General features: G+C 55.6%; 1 protein-coding gene across 3 annotated transcripts in view; it reads right to left on the reverse strand.

The window, feature by feature from the left end:
- Positions 1-6254, reverse strand: part of ATP2A3 (ATPase sarcoplasmic/endoplasmic reticulum Ca2+ transporting 3) — a 39265-nt gene extending 33011 nt beyond the window's left edge. For 2 of the 3 annotated variants that reach the window (XM_064495045.1, XM_031469497.2), the window contains exon 1: positions 5960-6254. In XM_064495045.1, coding sequence (XP_064351115.1) covers positions 5960-6077 — 118 coding nt within the window. In that variant the 5' untranslated portion in view covers positions 6078-6254. The remainder of the gene's footprint in view (positions 1-5959) is intronic. The other variant, XM_031469496.2, reaches the window with a different exon arrangement.
- Between the last annotated feature and the right edge of the window lie 14647 nt (positions 6255-20901).

Here is a 20901-nt window from a genome sequence, read left to right on the forward strand (position 1 = left end):
GCCCTTGTCTGGTGGCCCCAGAGCCACCGGCCCAATCATTTCGGTCCAAAGGCTCTGCTGTCCTCATAAAACAGGTGGTGTTTGGGAATTACGAGGCCCTGCCTGCTCCAAACTCTGCTTCAAACTCCAGTCCTGCCAAGACTCTGGACAACCAAGTTCTCCCCTCACATGAACAAGCCCCAGGGCCATGGAGGGGGTCCAGGGGCTGGGAGACCCCTCCTCCCCTTCCATGCATCCCTGGAAGATGCAGGTTCTCCCTTGCTGTCCCCAGGATGCATGTAGGGAAGGGGGGCCTGAGCCAATTCCCCGTGAAATGGTGTCACTGGGCCCTCAGCAGCCAGATGCCCCATTTGCTAAGTGGGGAGAATGCCCAGGCCCTGACCACCTCTTGGTGCCGCCCACCAGGCTGCACAGGCCAAGACAGTAACAGGAGGTGGTGCTCCCTCCCAGACTGGGCCAGCCTGAGGCATGTGACCTTCATTATTCTTGTTGGGACAAGACTGCTCACATGGTGGCCTCTCCCAGCTGACCCCTGCCCTGGGTCACTGTTGCCAGACTGAACCGGCCCATGTCCACAGATGCCTGATGGGGGCCTGGCCTGCAGGGGCCTGGGAGGCAAAAGAGGACATAAGCAGAGAAACTCTGCAGCTTAGTGCAGAGCGCCTGGTCCAGAGGACTCGAGTTCAAATTCTACCCTATTTCTTGGTAGTTCTGTGGCCACAGGCAAGTCGCTTTAACCCCGGCTGTGCCTCCATCTGCAAAATGGGGATAATAGTAACTACCTCACAAGGTTGCTGTGAAGTTGAAATGATGTAATATGTATAAGGCACTCAGAATAATGCACAGCACATGGCGAACACTCAGTAAACATTAGCCATAACAATAATTATTATCGTGGAAGTGCCCATGGCCCCAGCACCTGGCACACAGTAGGTGCTCAATAAAATTCTGTGACTGAATGAATGACCCTGCCTGGCTCATAGACCTTTAGTGGCTCTCCTGGGCCTGCAGGATAAAGACCAACCTTAGCACAGCCTTCAAGGCCTTCCTGGATCTGCCCCAACCCGCCCTTGCAGAGTCACCCCCGCCCCCCGCCAGCCAAGCAAGAGGTCTCAGGATTGCCACCACTTCGCCTGGTTTTGCCAAAGCTTTCCTTCCTCCAAGATTTTGCTTTTGCTATTCCTTCTGTGCAGGGTACTTCCCCATCTCCTCACTGAAACTTCCAGAAAGGCTTCACAGAAAGCCTCCCACCACGCACCCCAGAGCGCCCCCAGGGCGGGCAGGGGCTGAGTCATTCCTGAGTCCATACAGAGCCTCATAGAACTGTTTATTTAGTTGCCCTGTAGTTCAGACCTGGGCCCTGGGCCCACAGCCTGGAGCCTGGGAGAAGCAGGGAGCATGGTCAGGGCTGCCCCCAGGCTCCGTGCACCACCTGCTCCCCTAATTCCTCCTCCTCTCCTCCCTTCTTGCAACCTTGGAAACTGGTATTTCGGCTTCTAAATGTTGGTTCCAGCTGGGAGAGCCCAGTGCTCACTAAGGTCTTCCTCAAAGGTAAATTTACAGAGCAATTAAGTCATTTGCAAAAAAGACAGGGAGAGACCTTGGCTGGGCAAATCCTGCCCCACCCACCTGGCCTGCCAGGGTCTCCAGGCCCCACCTGGGGTGAACAACCTGGGCCTGCAGCCTACCTGGCTGCCCTGGCCTCAGAGGTGAAGGCTTTGCTGGGCCTCTGTGTGCTGGCTGTGCTGTGGGCAGACCCGGCCCCACCTCGGGGAGCTCCTGCTGCAAGGACTGGGGGTTCCACGGGGGCAGGGCTGGTGCTGTCCCTGGAAGGAGGTGCTAAGTCTGCTCAACAAAGGCGTGAGAACTAGAGTGAATCCTGAAAGACTGGAGCTTCCAAATCCCTGCAGGCAACCCCCCCCCCCCAGATCTGAGAGTCAGCTCACATCTGGGAGGCCCTTGGGGGATCTCAGGGTCCCCTCTCTGCTCTACTGACAACAATGGGGCCAAGGAGGCGGGGGCCTGGGCTGAGGGCAAGAGATAAAGTCACAGCCAAGACACCGCTGGCAGGAAGCTAAATCCAGACTATCCCTCCCATCTGGCAGCCCTGGAGCCCTCATACCCACTGCACAGATGGGCAGGTTAAGGCTGAGAAAGGTGGGCTCCAGCCCCCATCAATGCCCCTCCCCCAGCTCCCCTGAACAGAGACACCCGTGCCCCCGACAGAGACCTCCTAGGACCTCGCCTGACCCCCACATCACTGGGCCCTCGGGGGGGCCTTTAGTGTTCGCCCGCTTGGCAGGACACGTCCAACCCAGTCCTGCCTCCTGCCTTGGCTCATGTCCAGCAGAGGTGACAGGCAGCCCATTCACAGACACAAGAAGATCAAAAGGCTCCTAAATAGATGAAAAAATGCCCAACCTGACTTGCAAAGAGATAAATGCAAAGTAAGTCTAGGTGAGGCCACTTTTCTATCAGCTCGGTGCCTGAAAAGGCACTGTGTGGCTGAGGTGGTGGGGAAGCGGGCAGGTCAACTGGTGCAACTTTAACGAGAACAATTTAGCAACAGCTGTCAAAATTTTCAATACACACGCCCTTTGACCCAGCAATTCTACTTCTAAGAATTAACCTTTGTCAGTATTCAAAGTGTATGAAGTGATGTGGGGACAAGGCTCTGCCTTGTAATGAGTGAGTGACAGCAGAGGCTGCAAACAACCCAGAGCCCATCAAAAGCCAGGGTGGAAAATGCCAGAACAGCCACACGATAAAACTCCATGAAGGCACTCGGAAGGCCAAGGATACTCCACATGGAACCATCTCCAAGAGTGACTGTCATGTGGAAAGCAGGGGCGAAAGAGCCCTCAAAATCCACTGCCTTTTGTGTAAAAAAGATCATTGTCACTGACCCAGATGTGCATGGAGTATCTTGGGAAGGAGACACTGGGGCCACCAGGAGTGGGTGGTTGGGGACAGGGCTGGGGAGGATTTACGGTATACCTTTTGTACCCTTTGAGTGTTATACTGTACGCATATTTTTATTCAAAAAGTAAGCTGAAAGGATGTAGAAAGCCCCCAAGAAAGCTGAGTCCTGGGCACTTCTGGGACCTGCAGAGAAAGGTGGGTTCACTAAAGGCTGGGAGCCTCCCACTTACTGCCCTGTTGGGGCCTCAAAGGACACAGCGTGGGCTGGGACAAGTTTGGGGGAGGAGTACACACTCATGAACTGAGGCCCCCCTCCCCCAGCTCTGAGGAGGGAGGAGGGAGGAGGAAGGGTCCCCAGCCCCTGCCTCCCTTCTTCCTCTGCTGCCAAAACTTGCGTACTTCAGGCCTTAAGCAAATAACTTCCTTGTGGTTTTCAATGCTAACAACCTTGCAGGTGCGTGGACTCCTGGGGTGGGGGGTACACTAGTCCCTAGGGTGTGCCCCTCCATCTGCAGGTCCCCATCCTCCTCCAGCTTCTAGCCCAGAGCCTGGCCCAGCTCCTTCTGTTACAAGGAGGGATGGCTTGGTGTACGCAAACACTCACATATAACCCTGTGACATGGGTCCTGTCAAAGCCTCATTTATGAAGAACAAATCGAGGCACAGAGAGGCAAAGTGGTTTATCCAGGATCTCACAGCTACACAGGGGCAGAGCTAGGGCTCAAAACTCTGTCATCCTCACCCCCAAGGCTGCACCTGTAGAGACCGCAAGACACCCTCTTTGGGCCAAGGCTGGGAGGGGGGAGCCTGAGGCAGGAAGGGGCAGCTGGCTCCCTTCTCCTCACCTGACGACTTCCAGAGCCCTGGAATGCTTCCCAGAGGAGGAAGCCCTCTGGGGCCCTGAGGGGGTGGGGGCAAGGCTGGAATAGCACCTGTCTAGCTGATCCCAGCTCCAAGCACAGGCACCAACACCAAGGTCCCAGAGCCTGGGGAACCTGTGACCCCCTTGAACAGACAGGCAAAGTGAGACCCAGAGAGGGGCAGGCACCCAGTACCAGCTCCATCACTGACTGTGTGACCTTGAGTAAGCTGTCTAACCTCCTGGCGCCCCAGTTACCTCCTCTGTAAAATGAGGATGACAACTGTTGCTTTCATGGAGTTATTTTGGGAAAGGAAGGAGACAAGGGGTGAAAAGCGCTAAGACCAGTCCCTGGCACTTAATAAGTCCTCAGTGAACGTCAGCTTTTATTTTTACTACTATCAAAGCACAGAGGAATCAGGAGAGCCCAGCCATGGCCCCCCAACTTTTCTTGCTGCCCTCCCCCCAATGCACATCCACTTCTCTGGACCACACCAACATCTTTATCCATCACCCCACACAGATGCTCAGCAACCAGGGCACCCCCAAAATCCTCTCACTCAGACAGAACAATATGGCGGAAGAACCAGAGGCCCCCTCCTTCCCACGCAGCTTGTCCTCCTCTGCTGGACTGATGAGGACGTGGGGGCCAGAAAGGAGAAGGGTGCTGGCCAGGGTAATACAGGGCCACATGTGTTTGATTCTGGGAATCACGACTCCCAAGCTGAAGGCCACAGTGGCACAGAGGCGGCGGTGGAACCGCAAACCAGCTGCCCTGACCCCTACCTCCAGCCCAGGGTTGGGGGACTGACCCTGCAGCCCTGAGCTCCTGCAGCCAGAACACCCTCCCTGCCAAGTCACTAATGGGGGATATTAAATAATATTTATCTCCCTAGTTCCTCCCACTGCTCAACTAAATATAGCAACTAATTTTTTTGAAAAAGGATTTCTGCTCCAGAAAGATAATATTTATACAAGAGGTGGTTGTCATAAACCAATACAAACCCCAAAGCTTCCTTTCTGACAGCTCTTCGTAATTTTCAAGCTAGCCTTGAGCAATGAGATACTCAGGCCAGAGAACCTTGCCTTTGGCTGGCTGGAAACCCTGAAAGGGTGAAGCCCTGAGTGCTGAAATGACGTGGGTCCAGGCTGCACTCTGGGGATAGAGTCATTTCTCTCCGAATCCCTAACACTCTGCCCAGTGTCCTGGTGGTGGACGGAGCGGGTGGCAAATCCTGCCTGAAAGCGACTTGGGGAGGGGCCTCTACACCTACCCTCTCAGGGCAACATCTGGAAGGACTGGCACTGGCTGTGCCTTTTGGCAGATGGAGAATCCCACACTCCTTTGAACACCAGGAAGGAGGATACCTTTCTCACCCAAACAGCAACAGCATGAAGGCTCCCTGCCTACCCAGAGATGGGCAGGCGTGGCTCCAGGTCACCCAGGAAGGAAAGGCCTCCCCAGGCAACACCCTGAGTGAGGCCTTGAACCTGCCACCAGGGAGGTAGGTCTCCCGCTTCAGCAATTCAAAGCCTCCATCGACTCCCGCCAGCCACATCCGCCTGGGGTTGCAGAAAGAGGAAGACCTGGGGGTGGGGGTGGGGGCACCAAGGCTGCCAGCTGACAAGCTGCACCTTCTGGGCGTTTTACTGAGCCCTGTGGGTGGAGAGTGGGGGTATGGGGGGACCCTCAGGGTCAGCTGGGAGGCTGGGCCTCGGAGTCTCTGGCTGGTGCCTCGCCAGACCTCTGCGTGTGCACCTGTACGGTGCCCGCCGGATGCGGCTGCGCGAGGACGCAGTGCTGACGGCCGACGTAGGTGAGCTAGGGTCTGTATGAGTGGACGGCCACGGGGGTTGGGTCGGAAGCTCGGAAGGACTGCACAGGTCCCTGGGCCCGGAGGGAGGAAAGCGAGGCGGGGGAGCCAGGCGCCCGGTCTCCGAACCCGGAACCCGCACCCCCCACCCCACCCCACCCCTCGCGAAGGTGCCGCGCAGCCCGGCCGGGAGCCCCAAGAGCATCTGCAGAGGTTTCCGGAGCCCCCGCTTCCTGCCCGCCCGCCCGCAGGGGCCGATGGTTGGGAGGCGAGAGGACTGCTCTGCGACAGCGGTGCAGGGGGTGGGAAACTGAGACCGCGGTGCGCGCGGCCCCCGCTGCCCCGGCTCGGCCCGCGCTCTCACCGTTGGGGCCGTAACGCTCCCGCGCGCCGGTCACCTGCGCCGGGCTCAGGCCGCCCTCGGCCGTCACCGAGAAGCGGCGCAGCACGTCGGCGGCCGGGAGCAGGTGCGCCTCCTCCATGCCGCCCGCCCTGCCGTCTGCGCCGTCGGCACCTTCTGCGCCGCCTCTCCGCGGGCCTATTGCGCGGGGCGCGGGGGGCTCGGGCCCGGGAGGGCGCCGCACGAGGCCATGACCACACTGGGTCCTTCCCCGACGGCAGTGGCGGCGGCAACAGGGGCCCGCGCCAGGATGCTGCGCCCCAGGCTCCCTCCCCGGGGCGGGGCGGCGCGGGGCCCGCCCCCGCACTCACACCCCTTCCGGCCGCCCTCGGAGCCCTCCGCCCCGCCTCCGCAGCGCCCCGGGGTGCGGAGGTTGAGCCATCCGCCTCCTCTTCAGAAGGAGGAACTGAGGCCGCCCACAGGGAGCGCGCCGAACGTTGGGGAGCCGAGGGCGCGTGGTCCGGAGGGGTGTCTGCCCCTGTTCACAGAGCCTGGGGACTCCGCTGCCGAGGGCAGAGAGCTGGGGAGGGCTGCAGAGCACGGGTCTCTGAGCTGCCTTCTTTTGAGCCCACTTAGGTCCTGGGAGGTTGCAAAATGGAGATGTCCATTAAGGGGCTTCCTACCCCTCACTAGAATTCTGCGAAGTGTGACCCTGGGTCCAAAGGGAACCCAAAAGCCTGTGAATAAGCAAGTCTCCCGGAGGAGACAACTTCATGATTTCTTCTTTTGATGTTTATGCTTTCTTATTGTTTTCCTAAAGTCTAGTGATGAGCAGTTATTCCTTACAACCAGAACCTCGAACAACGAACCAGTATATAAGAAAGGAAACCAGTCTTGTTACCTTAGACTCACACCCTCAGCCCAGCAGGAAACGTTAACTGCGGGGTGGGGTGGGGCTCCCTGGGGAAGCCTGAAGGTGTGTGGTGGAGGCCTGTGGCGGGGGCCCCCAGAGAGAGTGACCCTGGCCCAGGACAAAGAAGGGACCCAGGGACCCTTACTCCAGCGCTCCCTGAACTCCAGCTGGTCCAGGGGTGCCAGGAGGAGGGGCTGCAGGTCTGGCAAGCAAGCTGTGGGAAGGCAGAAACCACTCATCCCAGCAAAAGGAGGAGCAAAAGACCGCAGTCTGCTCCCCTCCAGCCTGAGAGACCCAGTGGGTCTCATCCCACTGTTCATCTTACCTCCACCAAGCTGGCCTCTGCTGCCCAGAGCTCTGGGATCCACCTTGGTGGCAGAAGGTCGTAGATTCCAGAATTGAGCCCACTCAGCCAGCTGTTCAAACCCCAAACCCTACAGTACCTCTGCCACCAGAAAGCCTTCCCAGACTGCAACTGCACACGCTCCCCCAACACACACAAGTCCCAGCTTCCAGCTTGGTTCCCCAGCTGCTGGCCCCTACCCAGTGTCCCCCCAGTTCCTCATCTCTCCCAGGATGGGGCCATGGTTCTCCTCCTCTGTCTCCCCTTCGCCGTGCCTCCTTGAGTAGAGAGACATTCAGTGAGAGAGACAGTCCAGCCCTCTGCTGCTTTTGACTCCGGGGGCTTCAGCCAGGTCTCAGCCTGTTGGTGGGGGAGCTGGGGAATGCTGGTTTTCTGGCTGTGGCTCCTTCCAGCCTGACATTTTAGATCTCGAGTCCAGTATTCCCTGTCTTTCCACCCTGTCCCTTTGTTCCCCACAGCTACAATCCACAAAGACAGCCCTACCTGTATCTCTAAGTTGCCAGGAAAAGTGTTAGCCGGGGCTAGGTGGGCAGAGCCCTACAGCTCCCCACTATAGACTTTTCTCCCAGAGACATGAAGCTCCAGGCACTCAGGCAGCTAGAAACTTCTCCATCCTCCCCCACTTTTACATCCTGGGGTCTGACTCCCCTTTGTTAGCCACAGAGATCTCAACCCTCAGCCTCTCCCAGTCTACCCCACCCTCAGCTGTCGGTGTTTGCTCGAAGGTAGAGCCAGAAGGCCTCCCTGTTTGCTCTGGCAGCCTAGCCCACGTTCCCTTTCTCCAGCCCACCCCACCCCACCATGCCTCCAAACCACCACGGGCAGGGCCAACAGCTGCGGGCGACCGTGGCCCCCACCTGGCAGGTTCACACACCTGTCAGCAGGCCCACCTGTTTGCGGCCCCCTCCTCCACCATGATGACTTCTGGTCATCCCTCCAAACTCCCACAGAATCACACACAGTCATTTCATTCTCCAACTACCTGCCCCTTGCTCATGTACCCCCTGTCATGCTCTCCAGCTTCACCTAGACAAACAGCCGGTGGCCGGGGTGACATGGTCCCAGGTATGCTGTCCAAAGAGCAAGTCTATCCTCCCCACCTCCCAGCTGCCAGGTACTGAGAGCTCCAGGCCTGGCACCCAGTCCCAGCTCTTTCTAAATCCCCCACAGAACAGATGATGGCAGAACTTACCAGCACTCTGGCAGGAGGGACCAGGATGGAGCATGGGGGAAAGGGAGGTTTTTGCTGGAATGATCTGGACACATGAAGAAGAGGGTGTTGCAGGCAGCAAAAATGACCTGAGTTGAAGTTCGGAAACCTCAGCCCTGTGCCATAGAGAGTGATGTAAATCCCTCAGCATGGCTGGATCATAAGGAGCACGAGCACAAGGATCAGGAGGGTAGATCAGAGAGTCAGGGCTAGGGCACTGAGAACCTTGATTGACCATTTAAAGGCCTGGCTTTTTAAGTAATGAAGACACAAGGTCACATGGGTCTTCTAGAATAGCTTTTGTCTGGAGGCTGGTATGGGCAAAAAACTGGAGAGCTGAAATGACCCCACCATCATTCTGAAGAAAAATGAGGAGGTTTGGACCAAGGCAGAGTGGGCTGTGATGAACAGGACCTGGTAATGGACTTGATTAAGGGGTGGGAGAAAGTGAGGGGTGACAGTTAACCCCCACATTTCTGGCTTCAGTAGCAAGGGGTGAAGGGTTCAGCCCTTGAAGTGGGGGAAAAGCAGCTTGAGATGAGGAGGGGAGTCAAGGAGTGTGTTTGGGGCCAAGTGGAATGTGTGGAGACTGGGGGACTCCAGGTGGAGGGGGAAAAGGGTTTCTCCTGCCCGCGTCACTCTCCCCACCTAATTATCGCCGCCCAAGCTCAGGCCCCAAAAGTCAAGCTGGACTTTTCCAACAGCCTCCTCCCTGGCCTCCCTGCCTCCAGACTTACCTCTGTATGTCAGGATTGCCTGCCTGAGCTGTTGCTTTCATTACTTCATCCTTCTGTTCAAGAAGTTTCCTTCGCTCCCCATTCCCAGCCCTTCAATCCCGCGATCACAACCCTTTCTTTACCAGTTGACTCCTACTCATATCCAAGCAAACCAGTCTTCTCAAATTTCTCCAAACTGTCCTTGCACATTCTGGCTTCAGCCCTTTGTCCAGGTTGGTCCCCCGGCCTGGACTGTTCTCCCAGCGCCTCTCCCTAAAGTTTCTTCCCACTTGGGAAACTCAGTTCCTTGCTACCCCAACCCCATGTGCTCATGCTCTTCCCTGCACACTTTTGACTGGCTCTGAACAGGGCCCTATAGGCCAAGGCCTATCTCCCCACTGTACAAGGAAACTGAGGCCCGGGGAGAGGATGGGACTCAAACAGGAACATGGAGCCAGGAAGGCCAAGGTGGAGCTTCAGATGGAACTCCCAGGCCAGGCGTCCTGCCCCTCATGTGCTGATGGTCTTCCTTGGCATTCAGCTGCTGGGATGCCTCCATTGGGTCAGGCCAGGGCGGTCTCCTCCAAGGCCAGGGAGTGGCTTTAGGACAGCCTGGCCAGTAGGGGCTCCACTCTGAACCTGGGGAACGGTCTTGAGCAATAGTTCAGGTGACAGGTCCCGGGCCAGAGTCTGGGAGAGTTGGAGGCAGGAGGACTAGGTTCCACCCTCCCCACTCCCTCCACACTTCCTTCCTTCCTTCCTTCCTTCCTTCCTTCCTTCCTTCCAAAATATTTTTAAGGACCCAGCTTCCACCAGGCACAGTCCCAAGCCCCGGGGAGATGGTCCTTGTTCTTCCTGAACTCACATTCGAGAAGAGAGCAAGTCATTAATCCCAAATACCCCCACACAGAAACGGACAGCGGGTGCCAGTGGTGCCTTGAGGATACGGCAGGGAGGGGGCTTTCTCCCAGAGAGATCAGAGGAGATCTCCTGGAGGAGGTGAGCTTCTGCTGAAATCTGAAGGCACAGGGGAGAGAAAGGTGTTCCAGGCCAAGGAACAGCCTGCGCAAAGCCAACTTGGCCCTGAGGCCTTGGAGGGGCCTGCTGGTCTCTGGGCTTCCGTCTCCCTGTCTGTCCAGTGGGCGCTGGCAGTGGGAGTGACTGAAGCAGCAGCTGTCCTTAGAGAAGATGGAGAGGCTGGGGTTGCCCTGCAGCTGCTCCACTTTGGTTTGTAAATGGGTTTGTGACTCAAAATGCAAACAGCCCTGGAGTGCTGGGAACCTTGCTTCCTCTTCCTGGGCTCAGCAGGGGCCAGAGAGGTGTCCCAGGCTCCCTAAGACACTGCTTTGAGCACGGATTCCAAGTCCATGGTCTCAGCCCCTACCCAGCCCACCTGGGAAGATCCCCCCTGGGCAGACCCCTGGAGCAGGGCAGGAAGACTGGCTGCTGGCTGTACAGAGTGGGAGGCCCTCCTGTCGGCTACCTCCCCCTAAACCCAAGTTCTTTTATTTTTGTCATTTGGGCTTGGGGACCCCTGTGCAAGTCCAGGGTGCACCCCTCACCCTGTCCTCCTGGGTCCAAGGCCCCACCTGGCCTGGAGCCACCCTCCCACCCTGCATCTCCAGCCTCTCCCCGTGCTGTAGCTCGGGACCCCATCCTCTCACCCACCCTCAACCCTGCTCCTCAGGCGTGTGCACTTCCTCAGCCCCCACTCATCCTCCTGCCTCCCGTGGCTGCACTGGGGTCATGTCTAGTTCCCTGTAGGCAATAAAAAGTTTCTTGTTTCTGGATCTTTGCTTACTCTGTTCCCTCTGCTAGGAACACCCTTCCATCTTCTAGGACTCATTTCTATTAGTCCTTAAGGCCCTGAAGACACGGCTCATCCCAGAGGAAGGCTCCCATAGCCCACATGGCCCCATCAAGCTCCCAGCATCCCGCCTGCCCTGCACCACCCCCCATCTTCAGTCACCCTTGAGGGCAGACTCACCTCAGTCCCCAGGAGGTGTCAGGGAGGGTGTTTGACTGAATTATGGCAGGAAAACTCCGGAGCCTCTTCCTGGGAAGGGAGCACATCTGGACTTCTGGGACCTGGGAAAGCGAGGGTTTGTCAGCAGCGGGAGAGTACAGGCACCCAGGGGCCTGCAGCCCAGACACCTGGCCCAAGGGCCTGGCCTCCTTCCCTGCAGCCACCTCTGCGGGCTGCCCTGTGAGCCTTGGGGTGGGGGCCTGGGGCCCGGCGGCTCACTCCTCAGCTCCGTAAGGCAACTTCCTGTCCTTGCCCCACTATCTTCCCAGCCAGGCTGAGGACAGGAAGTTGTCCTCTCCCTCCCGGTGATGGACAGAGGCACCCCCTGGACCTCGGGGAGGGGGAGCGCATCACATGAGGGTGCGCCTGCTTCTTCCAGGCCTGCCTCCTCTTGGTGCTGCTACGGGATTCCTCTTCCAAAGCAGCCATGCTGCTACTCTCCACGGCTCCCCGTGGTCTCCCCAATTAACAGCAGCTCAGTCTGCCAGACTTACCTGGGCCCCTTTGCCCTGTCTCCCTCCCTGCCTTCGCCCGTGCTGTTACCTGTAGTGGGAAACTAGTTCTTCTCATCCTTAACCTGTCTAAACCCTCCTCACTATTTAAAGCCAGGTTCAAATGCTGCCTTCTCCAAGAAGTCCTCTTTGACCCCTCGGGAGCCAGAGACCTCGTGCCTCCTGAGTGGCCCAGCATTTGTGTGCTCCTTCTTATTTACCTGAACTTTCATCTGCAGCCTCCAGGCTGTGTGTCTCTCCAGGACAGGAGCTGCAACTGAGTCATCTCCAGGTGTCTACAGGGCACTGCGTGAAGCTCATTAGAAAGCTGCCCTCCAGCCTAGGAATCTCCTGGGGCTGAAACTGTGTCCCTAGCACTCATCATCGCATCTCAGTGCCTGGCTCCTGGTCTGGCACTTACTAGACCCTCAAAGATGCTGGTTAAATGAACAAGTGTCTAGTCAATGCAATAGAGAAGAAAGGGCAGTGGGGTACAGATACTGGCAAGTGACAGACTGAATGGGTGCGATCACACCACGAGCTGTGACACTCTCACCATGGGCTATTCCAGGGCTGCCATTCTCACTGTGTATGGACAGGAGTTTAAGGCCCAGAGAGAGGCTGGAATTTGCTGGGGGTCACACAGCAGGCTGAGTTCCCTCCTAGCTCTACATAGCCTTTTCCGCCACAATGTCTGGCCCAAGTGCATGGTCCCTCAGCTAGTGTTGGGCTGTGCCAATCAGCACCTTGGCCGGTGAGGTAAGAAGCCCTGTCTGGCAGGGAGGGGGCTCTGTTCCAGGTTCCAGGCCATGCCTGGCCAGTTTGCCTGCAGGGCATCGGCTGGTAGTGGGTTGTAAGAAGATAAAACACAAAATCCCTATTTGTCTTGTAAATTGTCACACCCGAATAGGCTTGTAAGATTGAGGCACAGCTTGAAAAGGAATTTGAGAGACAAGACTTGCTCCCTAATATGGAGAAAGGCCTTTGGCCTGGGGGTACCTGAGGGCGAGTCTCATCTTCCTTAATCCTCAGCCCAGAGAACCAACCCTGTCCCCTGTGTGCGAAGAGCGTGGGCTGCTGGTTCAGCCTTGTCCAGAGGGTGCTCCCAGGCCTGGGGCTGATTAAGTCCTCCAGGGAGGCTGGGTCCTTCTGGGCACGACCCTGGCTGTGGGGGTCTGAGAGAGCCCCCTCCCCTCTGGACCCAGGGTCTCTGTGCTGTAGGGGTGGAACAAAACAGTGTCTGGAGTTCACAGAATCCCCAGTAGGAACTTACTCACAGGGCCCACCCAGGAGCAAAGTCAGGACAAAGTGGCAGGAGACCCAGGCCTGCCCTCGGCGCCCAGGCTGGGGGCAGAGGAGAAACTCAGGTCTCTATTTGTGGGCCCCTCACTGCCTGTGGTCACAGTTTCCATGCCAGTCCTGGTCTGTTCCTCGCTCTCAGGGCCCAGCTGTCCTGACTTTCCCTCCTCAGTGCCCTCTTGGGCCTCTCATCAGCAGGGCCAGTCTCCACCCCGGTGTTCCCTGCGTGGCGGCCAGCCCAACTCCCTGGGGATATCCTGTCATTGTGGCCCAGAGCCTAGGCGCTGCCTCTTGCCAGATCAGCCCCAGTGCTCTGGGTCCCTTCCAGGTCCCCAGGTGGGGCCCAGGAGCCCAGAGCGTTCAGGGAAGTTGGCAAAGGCACCCAGATCCCCAGCGTGGCAGGCCGGGCATGGTGCCCAAGACACCTGACGCCTGGGTCGTGGCCAGCTTCTGGGCAGACACACGGGCGGGGCTCTCTGTCCCTTCACCATGGCCCTGCGGGTGACCTTGGCACGTCCTCTACTTCTCTGGTCTCCCTCCCCAAGGCCATAACTTACGGCAGACCCAGTCCAGGCCCAGCGGACCAGGGGAATCCTTGTGACGGCGAGTGTGGTCACTCCCAGAGCGGCTGGGTGTGCTGGGTGTGCTCCCCGGGCTCGGGCTGGCCCTCTGGATCGCGGTAGGGGGGCAGGGTCTCCATCCCCCGCCCTCCAACAACCACACTCCATGAAAATGCCAAATTTGCAAGTTGGGTTCCATTTGCCTTGAATTCCCTGGCATCATACCCCCCTCATTTGTGTACCCAAATCAGCCCAGGCCCTCCTGGGTGGGGCATTCCCAAAGCCAGCTGCTGGGGTGGAGGGAAGGATGGGAGCTCACAGCAAGGCCTGCTCTGGGGGTATAAAATAACGAGAGCCAGGCGCGGGGCTGAGTGCACTATTTAATCTTTACCGGCAGCCTTCAGAGCAGGTCCGGACGCCCCTACTTTATAGAGCTGCGTGATGAGGTAAGAACCACACAACTGGTACACAGAAGAACAGGGTTTTGAACCCCGTGCCATACCGCTTGTGCTGGGTCCCCAAGCAGTGCAGGGCTTTGCTTCCTGACTCTGACTCAAAGCCCCCATTGTGCCATCAAAATCTTCTTCAAAGTTCCTGAGATGGCAGTCACTCTTGACTAGGGAAAGAATCCCACCTGAGAAGCCTCTAGGATTTAGTTTTTAACTTAGCTCTGCTGTGTGGCCTGGGACAAGTGACTTCACCTCTCTGAGCCCCAGCTGTAAAATGGGCAACATGATAGTCCTAATCCCACAGATCATTCTGAGTTCTAAGTGAGCTTGTGTTTCTACAGTGGCCAGTGTGGGTCTACTGGGCCATGGACGTTCAGGGCCCTTCTCTTTCTTGCATCCACTTCTAACAGCCCAGATTGGTTCTGCTTCTATTCCCCAGGACACCCTTCCTCTGTTCAAACTGTCTGTGATCTGACCAGGAAGCTGGCCAAGGGCAATACCCACCCAGATCCTGGAGGCAAGAGGCCAACAGGCGGGAACAAAGAATTTTCCATGGCTCCACAGTTAATGAGGAACCGACACTCTTCGGGGCCTCAATTAGTCTTTCATCCTCCTCTCCTTCCCTCAGATTTCCATCATTGGTGATATTTACATTGGAATTCTTCCCAGGACTTCAGGAACCCAGCATGGGCAAGTGGAAAACAATACAAAAAAAGAGATAGGTGTATTTTTTTTAAAGGTAGTGTTGGCAAGTTTTACTCTCTTGGTTATAAAACACATTACAAAGCAGCAAGTATCAAAACCAAATGATTTTGTGTTTAAATCAATCCAACTGGGCTTCGTCAATTGCAAGATGCTGCCAGCATTCAAAGATGAGGAAAATGTGGTCCCTTCCCTCAAGAGGGTCATGGCCCGGCTGGAACATACCCAAGCAGGTAGTTGGTAGATGGTAGTTGAGTGTGCTCTCAGAAGACAGACCTGGGACTAAAATGCTACTAGTTACTAGTTATGTGATCTTGGGCAAGTTACTAAATTAGTCTCAGTTTCATCATCTGTAAAATGGAAATAATAACAAGGCCCTCCTCAATGGACTGTTGTGAGTTTAACTGAGAAAATACATGGCATTGTTAGCAGGCTACCCAACAAAGGTGCCCCCTTTTTGTTAACAGAACCCTGACTTCACTCCAGGTAGCAAAGACTTTAACCCAGCCCAGTACATGAATCATGAGTAATTTAAGCCAAGGTGTGGGTCACTTCACTTGCGTTTCCACTCAATGGGTGAGCAAGACAGAGCCATGAGTCTGCTGGGCCTGAGTCTCTCAGGAGTTCAGTGTGCAAAGATGGCCTTGGGTGTGGGCTCCACTGGACAAACCAAGACTGCCCCAAGCCTGGCAGGAAAGCCAGCAGGCTGGAACCAGCGGCAGGCAATGACATCTGGCTCCCCACCCCTTCCTGGAGGGTTTCAAGGGTAATTTCACCCATCCTTAGTTTTTGCCTTATGCACCTGGGCTGTGTATTTGAATCAGAACTGCTAGAGGTGCCCATTACCCCAGCTGGATGGAACAGCTGGAGGGAAGCCAGCAGACTGTGGGGCTGACCTCCCACCAGAGGTTTCCCAGGGAGAACAAAAGGAGGAAAAGGGAAAAACACAGCTCATTTAGAACCTCAGTGATTAATGACAGTCCTTTTTTTTTTTTAATTTATTTGGGGGAGGTAATTTACTTATTTTATTTATTTATATGTAGATGTATTTTTTTAGTGGAGGTACTGGGGATTGAACCCAGGACCTTGTGCATACTAAGCACATACTCTACCACTTGAGCTGTACCCTCCCCCAATGACAGTATTAATTCATGAGCCAAGGCTGTTCCTACAACAGTCTGCCTGTGATCTCATGCGAGTCCAGCCTAGAGTTAACACAGGTTCTGGGGTGAACAACTTGACCTCTCAAGCGCTGGCTGCATCTGACTTTAAATGTCAGTGGAGACAGGGAGGGCCTGGGACTTGTGATGAGGAATGGTGCCCAACCAGGAAGAATCCATGGAGTCTCGGCCCCCGAGGCTTTCTTGTTAGCTTCCTGGGTTGTAAGTTTTCTCCACTGGGTTTTTTGGTGGTTGTTGTTGTTTTAACAGGAGGCAGTGTAGTATGGAGGTTAAGAGCACGGGCTCTGTGCCCCATTTTGCTATCTGAGAAATGGAAATAACACTAGAATCCACGCCATGATGTCCCGTGGCTCTGTGAGGGGCGGTGTCAGCACTGAGCATAGGGCCTGCCCTAAAGGACAGCTCCCAGTGGCTTCAGCCTTAGTGGTGTCGCTCAGTCACCAGGCAGAGAAAGGCATTCCAAGCACAGACTAAGAAGGGCTTAATGGACCCAGTGCCCAATGAGGTGCTGCCTGGGGGAGCCATGGGGAAGGAGGCTGTGGCTCCATCCCTCACCCTAAAAATGACAAAATAGTAGAACCCAGGGCATCTGATCTGAAAAGAGCCTTTGAGTCATCTTCTCCCACCTCCCTTTGCACAGGTGGGACCTGAAGCCCAGAGAGGCCAGGGACTGTCCCTAGGGGAAACAGCGAGGCCTCGCCGGGGGAAAGGAGTCCGAATATCAGAGAAAGAGGGGACGCTATCAGCAAGAAGATACATGAGGGCCAACAAAAACAATACACATTTGTGTGATGACATTTTCTGCCATAAATGTCAAGAGAACAGCCACAGAACAGGGACCACGTGGGATGGTGATGCCGGTGGCAGCAGCCACACACTCTTGTTCGTGGATGACAGTGCTGGAACCTGGCACCGGCTCCACCAGCACCCACAGCGGAGGGACAACTTGTGTCCCAGGTGCACATGCAGCAGGCTGTGCTGGAGAGAGCTGAGACTGCTCCTTGCATTGAAATAATGCAAATCATGCAGCCCGAGGGGACCCTTACATGCCTAGTAAACTAACACAGATTTGACGAGAGTAATGAAGCCAAGTCCTGTCAGGGGCCGGAGGAAACAGGGCCCCTGGTAAGCTCTTGAATGTGCTCATTAAAACGTGGTCCTGTCCAACCTAAGTGTCCATTGACAGACGAATGGGTAAAGAAGATGTAATGTGTGTGTGTGTGTGTGTGTGTGTGTGTGTGTGTGTGTGTGTGTGTGTGTGTGTGATAGAATATTATTCAGCCATGAAAAATAATGAAATAATGCCATTTGCAGCAATGTGGATAGACCTAGAGATTATCATACTAAGGAAAGTAAGTCAGACAATGGCAAATATCTTATATCACTTATATGAAGAAAATGAGACAAATGAACTTATTTACAAAACAGAAATAGATTCACAGACACAAAAAACAAACTTATGGTTACCAAAGTGGAAAGAGGGGGAGGGATAAATTAGGAGTTTGGGATTAGCAGATACACACTACTGTAAATAAAATAAACAGCAAGGACCTACGGTATATAGCATAGGGAACTATATTCAATACACTATAATAAATCATAATGGAAAAGAGTCTGAAAACAAATTTAAAAATATATATATATATATATATATATATATATATATATATATATATATATCTTAATCACTTTGCTATACACCAGAAACAAACACAACATTGTAAATCAACTATACTTCAATAACAAAATTGAAAAAACAACCATGGTCTTGTCTTTCTGGAAAGCAAGCTAGCCCCAGGTCTATACCCTTTGATCTGGCCTTTCTAACCTGAGAGAATATAAATTCTCCCTGTCCCACCCGCCACAACCACCTCCACCTGTTTGCAGCCCAGGAGGATGCTGGGACAATTCCCAGCCCCCACACCAGGCTGTGTGGGTGGGTCCTCCTTTGTCTTCCTGAGCTGTCTGCTCTGGACCCTCCCATCTAACCCCGGGCCCAGCCCAGATCTCAGTGGATTCTCAGCATCACGCCCTGATATCAGCCCCAGGGTTGAACAGTAAGGTCTCCTTACTCCAAGTCTGGACACTATGGACCCTGCCCATCAGCCTAGCCCATGGAAGCAGCCGGAGGAACCATATGCCCAGTCAAACCCCAGCCAGCCCAAACACAGAGTCCCTGGGGACAGGGGGACCCTGGATGCCTGGGAAGCCACCAGGTGCTTCTGCTGCCTCTTCAGTGAACTGGGCCATCACAGAACATCCCTGCCTGGGAACTTCTTGTGCTGCCTCCTCCACTTGGGAGAGAAGGGCCGGTCTGCCCTCTGGAAGGGAGGCCCCTGTCAGCTGCAGGGGTGGAGGGTGGCTTCTCTAGAACATAGCAGAGCTTGGAGGGGCAGGTGAGTGGCTGGGGAAGCTTCTGCCAGCTGCCAGAGAACATACCTGGCCTCCCTAGGGGCAAATTCTAGCTGTGGTCCTAAGCAGGGGCAGCAGCACCCTTGCCCCAGGCTGGCAGTGTGCAGCCTGCTAATGACCGTTCACCCACCATTAGGGTCCTACTTTGGTTTCCTCTGTAAGGCTGCACCCCCTGGGAGGAGAGGTTGAACAAGGTCCTCCCAGGGACCTTAGGGGGACCGGATGAACGGAGGAAGCGATATGGAGGAAGGAGGGAGCTGGAAGGGGAAGTGGGAGCCAGGGCTCCCCCGAGCACAGCTGCACGGCTGCAGGCTCAGGTCTCAGCCAGCTTCCCATTTGCTGGGTGACCTTTGGCAAGTCCTTCCTGTCTTTGACCTGTCTTCTTTTCTGAGGCCCCTCTTTCTCCAAGGGAACTAGGAGAACTTGCTATAGAATGTTCAAACCTCTGCCCAACGCAGGGACAGACACACAGACACGTGATCAGACAGCGGCTCTGCTGCCTTTGGGGCCGCCCACCCTCACACTCCCAGCTGCCTGCCCTTCCCGCCAGGCCTAGAGAGTGGATGCACCTGGCCTGGGAGCCAGAAGGTCCCCATTCCAGCTGCACCCGGGACCCGCACCTGCTGTGCAAATTCTGGCAGACCCCAGCCCCTCTCTGGACCTCAGTTTCCCCTCTTGCACAGTGGCTGGTGGATGGGGATGTATCGCAGGGGCCAGATGGTCTTCTAAGGCTCTCCCCTTCCAGTTTCAGGCCTGTGGTGTTTGAGGAAAAAGTTTTTGCTCAAAGGATACTGTCCACAAAGAGTCTGCAGTGTGGGCATGGGGTGAGGGTGGTAGTGGGGTGGGCGCTGGGGTGGAGTCTCACTTGCTCCCCGACAGTCGCCGAGTGGACAGAGCCATGCCCAGCTGCTGGGCCCTGGGCAGTCCCTGCCCCTATGGCCTCAGTCACCTTGCCAGGAGAGTGGGGGTTGGACAGGATGGTCGCACCAGCCCTTTGACTCTCACGTACGTCAGGGCCTCACAAAGCCTCTCCAGCTGCACCAGGCGCCTGCTCTACCCTGGGTCCACACCCCACCCGCCCTCGCCCGCCGGGGTCTCTCCTGATGGCTCCTCACTCCCCGGCCGGGCCTCCTGGGTGCCCTCAGCCTGTGTGGTCTAAGTGAGAGTGAGTGATGTAGGCAGGCAGAAAGCCAGTCATATGCCTGGGATCTTCCAGAGAAAAGGAAAGGGGCGTCCGAAAGGTCCCACGGGGCCAGCAGAGCCTGAAATGGATGTGGTCTCTTTCAGTTGCAGAGGACATGAGCCCAAGCTAAGCGCGCTGAAGGACAAATGGGAAATCACTCGCTCATTTCTCTGAAAAGTCCAGGGGATGAGAGGGCGTCAGGAGTGTAGAGGGTTTTCAAATTCTGAATTTAAGAATTTGTCTTTCTCTGCCTCTGGGCTGTTTCCTCTCTGGTGGCTCTGTTTTCAAGAGGGTCCTCCCCTTATGGTGGTAAAATGGCTGCAAGGAGCTCTCTTTAACATCTCACTTGTGTGGCCACCCCAGAGAAAGGAGATTCTCTTTGCCAACAGCTTCATCAAAAGCCCCTGACTTGAGTCTCATATCCTGTGCTCCCACGGGCCATGAGTCCCGTTCCCATTCCTGAACCAAACTTTGTCACGCTCCAACTGGCTCTATGCGGTCATATGCTCTGAACTGGGAGACAGCGGGGAGCAGGGAGAGGGGAAAGGTCAACACAAGGGCTGAGGGGGGTTCCCCAAAGGACAGTCAACTCACTGAAGCTGGAGGAAGAGATGACGGAGGGCTGAGGGGGTGTCCATGGCTTTGATGGACAAGTCTCTCTCCTGAGAGGCTGGGAGACTCTTGAGGGAAATGCTGTTTGATCCTTATTCTTAGAAACAGGAAGCAGGAGCTTCCTGAGAGCACACCGACCTCATCCCCAGTCCCCGAGATGGCTCCGGGGTCCAGCTACTTCCAAAGGCATGTGGTTACAAGTCACACAAGGAAGTATAATTAATAAATCCACATCTTGCCACTCTTTCTACTTCTAGTCTCAAAGTGAATCATCATCCACTTAAATAAAGGGACCCTTAGTAAAGGAGCACAGGTGGCCTTTCGTGGGTTTGATTCATCCCCTGAATCTTTCTGATTCTAATACTTTCCTTCCAAGTGTGCCTGCCTCCCATGAGCTCACACATCCTATGTGCCAGGGTCTTCCACGTATTACCATCTTTCTGGGGACGCTGAAGGGCTTTAACTAAACAGCACAAAGCAGTACTTGGAACCACACTCAGTGTCACTGGGTTATTGATGGCTCCTTGCCCTGAGCATCAGTCAAGGTCCGAGCCTGGAATATGAAGAATAGGGCCTGTCCCCAAAGTCTCTTGGAAATGATAGCTCAGAAAGAAATTCCTGCCATTCCTCTGCCAGCCTCTCTGGCTGGGAGAGCAGGGCGCAGAGAGGCCCAGATGCTGCCCCTGGCTCACTGGGTGACCTTGGAGAACTCCTTGGGCTTCAGACCTCCTCGAGCCACCTCTTAGGCCCTTTGGATCTGTGCTGGCAGATTCCCGGCTCCAAGGTGAGCCTGGGCCATGCCACAGCCTCCCTCCACCGGCCTCCACTGCCACCTACGCCCGGCGGTT

The sequence above is a fragment of the Camelus dromedarius genome, chromosome 16 (assembly GCF_036321535.1).
Source record: "Camelus dromedarius isolate mCamDro1 chromosome 16, mCamDro1.pat, whole genome shotgun sequence".
In the NCBI taxonomy this organism is placed as follows: Eukaryota; Metazoa; Chordata; class Mammalia; order Artiodactyla; family Camelidae; genus Camelus; species Camelus dromedarius.